We start from the raw sequence: 3533 nt of genomic DNA, 5'->3' as shown, positions 1-3533 counted from the left end.
TTAAGGACGAGGAATCAACTATTCCTTGCACTTTTGGTTTTTGCAAAAAAAAAAAAAAAGAGAAAGAGAGAGAAAAGTCCCACATTCCTGCCTAGGGCAGTGGTGGTGGTGGTGGTGGTGGGAAGGTCCCGCAAATAGCTCCTGGTTTTTTATCGCTGTGGTGTCTGCTAAAACGAGTGAGTGAGTTGCGGTAAGGTACTTACTTTGTGGTGGTGCACATCACATCCAGCTTCTGGTTAAAAACGATAGAGTGGAAGGAGAGGAAAAGTGCTGTGGTGTATCATAGGCATCAGCTTATCAACCAGTGCTTGTAGCACGGCATCGCCAAGTGCACAGTTCGGTATGCGCAATGGGGCTTCCCTCTTTTCTTTTCTTCTTTTCAGATTATTCATTCATCCTTCGATCCCCCAGAAAAATTGTTGGAGGGGGACGAAAGAAGAAAAAGTGCATCTTCCAAAAGTTCACGATGATTCTATCACATATTACCTGAGCAATTTTACTCCCCATAAAAAAATGCAGTGCGGATTTCGAGTAAACCTATTCATCTTGGAACCACCAAACTGGTTGCTACCAAATTGTGTGAATATTTTGGCAAGACTTCTTTCTTCATTCCTACCCAAAACCACATCGCTGGACTCCCCACCCCCCTTCACCCTATCCTGTCCTATCCTATCCCGCACCAATGCGATAAAGTTTCGATGAAAGAAATAAGACAACCAGAGAAAAAAAGGTAGCCGCCCTACGATATGAGGGGTAATAATAATGACAAGAAGGGGAAGAAGAAAAAATCCATAATACAGATGGAAAATAAGGGTTCTGTTACAAATAAGACCCATTTCCCAAGAGAAAGGAAATAAAAAAAAGTCTGGGAGATTTGTAAAGAAAAGAAAAACCCCAAAAAAATATGATCCATCCTTTACTCTTTTTTTTTTCGTCCCAAGGAGGCAAAAAATAATAATTGCGATACTCAACAAGAGCAGCAATATGCTCCTCATTCCTCCCCTCATTTGATGAACCCTTCAACCGTAAGGAAAATGTTGAAATATGAAACTCCCAGACTCTTTTTATCCCTTTCGTCCACCATTGCTCCAAAAAAAAAGTACGCCCAAATGCGCCGTAGGTACAATGCAAAAACAGAAAAAACACAATGTAAAAAAAGAAAAGAAAAATCCCCGTAATAGATAATGCAAGGTTTTTGAAGAATGAAACCGTCCGCTTTTTTGTAAAAGTACAGGTGAAGAGGGTCGATGATGATGATGATGCCCGTTTATCCCCGACTAAGTTAGTAGTGGTAGAGGATAACGATGCGAATTAGCGTATCATAGAGGGTTATGTAAGGACGTGATTCGTGTCTAAATGGTGTGTCGTAGATAAAAAACCGCATATCAACCCAATGATTGGAAGATATAACAAGTATAAGATTCGTCGACTTCGTGGCAGCATAAAAATATCGGATTAATAAAATGAACTGGTAGAGGAATCCGTAGGTCGAAGAAAAATAATTAGAAACTGCCGTTCTCGCTCCAGATTTGAGGGCCCTTCTTCTTGCTCCAGCCAAGCTGCTTTCCCAAATTCCTAAGGTCTGTCATATTCTTCCAACCCTTGGCTGCCTTGTCTACAGTTGCCTTGTGCTTTGGAGAGCTGGTGGTCGAGGTGGAGAGCATGGATTCACAGGTCGGTGGAGTGGTAGGCGGCGTCATAGGATTTGCAAATGACCCCGGTGATGAGGTGCCAGAATCCTCCACCATCATCATTAAACTATCACCACTACCCGAACCCCAAGAACCAGGACCCATCCCAGCTGAATTCCTGTGCCATCCCAAACTCGCACTGAAAGGAGAAGCCACTCTTTGTTGGCGAGTGGACCCGCTCGAGTAGGAATTCGACACAAAATCCAATAGTGGTGGAGGCGAAGAATCCCTCTTATTCCTCCTCCTCAAAAACCGCTCATCAAGACTCCCACGCATGCACAAATTCTCATCTGACTGTGCGGCCTCTCCCCATGGGTAATGTCCCGCACACGCGGCCTGTTGCTGGCAGTCGCTAATGAAGGGCATTAGGACGCTTTCCTGCATCAGCTCATAGACGATATTTACAGCTGAATCAAGCGATTCCGGTGGTGGCGGTGTCCGAGAAGATGGCAGGTTAAGAATGTGGTTCCGTACGGTGCAAGGCAAGTTAACCTCGCGAGGACCATTGGGCACAATGTAGGCATCCAGTATCTTCCGCCACAACATCCGTACATATTCAGGTCCCTTCTCCGCAGCAGCAGCAGACTTGTTGTCCTCGCTTGCAACACAAGCATTGAAGTACTTTCGGTATCGAGTGGCATCCATTGTAAACTCCAAGGTCTCAAGGCAATGGTTCTGAGAGAGAAAGGCCATAAAAGCGGTAAGGGTGAACGGTGCTCCTGCGGTGTTTGATAATACTTCCGACAATGACGGTCGTTTTACACAGTACGGGCCCGTAGGGTACGCTACACTCAGCGGCCGGTTGTTATTATACCCGTTTGACATGCGTTCGTCGTCCGTATCCGGATCGGGGGAAGGTGTAGTTCTGTTTGTGGGAGATGTTTCGCGAGACGATAGGGAAAGGTTCAATGAAGGAGGACGTCTTGATCTCCGACTACCCATACTGTGAATGTGAGTTGTGTTGGAGGGATATAGGTGAGTGAGTGTAAGAGGTACAAGATCGGTCCTCGATCCCTACGAAACCGACTGTTTGCTGCTCAAATAATCCACTTTGTAAAGGACGTAAAGACAGACAAAGAGAGAATATTTATGAAGGAAGGTGATGGTCTGATCAGAAAGAGAGAGAACACTTTGCTGAGACCGGATAGTAAGTTGAAGAAGTGTAGTCCCGAATGGCAATAATCGAGTCGAGTGTGTATGTGGAAGACGAGATTGAAAGCGCGGGCGGAGTGCTAAATAGGAACGTTAGAAGACATTGGTGGTGTTGGAGGGTCTGACATTCGGATACCCACCTGATTCTGCGGGCGTTGGTTGATAATTTAAAGGGGGGGGGGCAACGGCGGAAGTTGGACAAGAAGGGTGGGAGGGAGGGGGGGGAGGTAGATGAATAATACTGCCAGCTTCCTCCGTTCCTGTTGGACAGAAACAAAAAAATCCTGCTGCAGAGCCCGGAGAAATATGTGGGCGAGCAAAAAAAGACTGGGAGCGAGATCGCGCGTTTGAGGGATACAATCACTAGTGCACCTTCCCGAACGCCGGCTCTCGGTGGCCACTGAGTAAAATTGCGGTGTACTAGCAGGTATAGAGACACTCGGAAGCCAGCATCAAAGAACTGGGTGAATGACGGTGACTGATGCAGAAGTCTTCAGGAAGTGGGGAGGAAGACGACGGAGAAGTGAGAGAAGTTCAGGTAGGCTGGGAAGGCAGGGAAGTGCGACTAACGTAGAAGGGGAGGGAAGGTGAGGAAGGAGGGGGGGGGGGTGTGGTCCTCTCTGTATGGGTGTGTGTGAGAATAGGGTGGGTGGGACACAACTGATGGGAAAGTCGAACAATGGGCTCTAC

The 3533-nt window shown here is 46.7% G+C and overlaps 1 protein-coding gene; it reads right to left on the bottom strand.

The window, feature by feature from the left end:
- Positions 1-586: 586 nt before the first annotated feature.
- Positions 587-3533, bottom strand: GSTUM_00004040001 (uncharacterized protein). XM_002835195.2 has 2 exons: positions 2984-3533; positions 587-2923 (listed from the first exon to the last, which is right to left on the bottom strand). The coding sequence occupies exon 2, from the start codon at positions 2631-2633 to the stop codon at positions 1503-1505; it is 1131 nt and encodes a 376-aa protein (XP_002835241.1). The 5' UTR covers positions 2634-2923; positions 2984-3533; the 3' UTR covers positions 587-1502.

This window comes from Tuber melanosporum (assembly GCF_000151645.1).
Source record: "Tuber melanosporum whole genome shotgun sequence assembly, scaffold_1, strain Mel28".
Taxonomy (NCBI): Eukaryota; Fungi; Ascomycota; class Pezizomycetes; order Pezizales; family Tuberaceae; genus Tuber; species Tuber melanosporum.
Note: the sequence above shows the minus strand (reverse complement) of the source record. Positions and strands in the feature narration are given on the sequence as shown.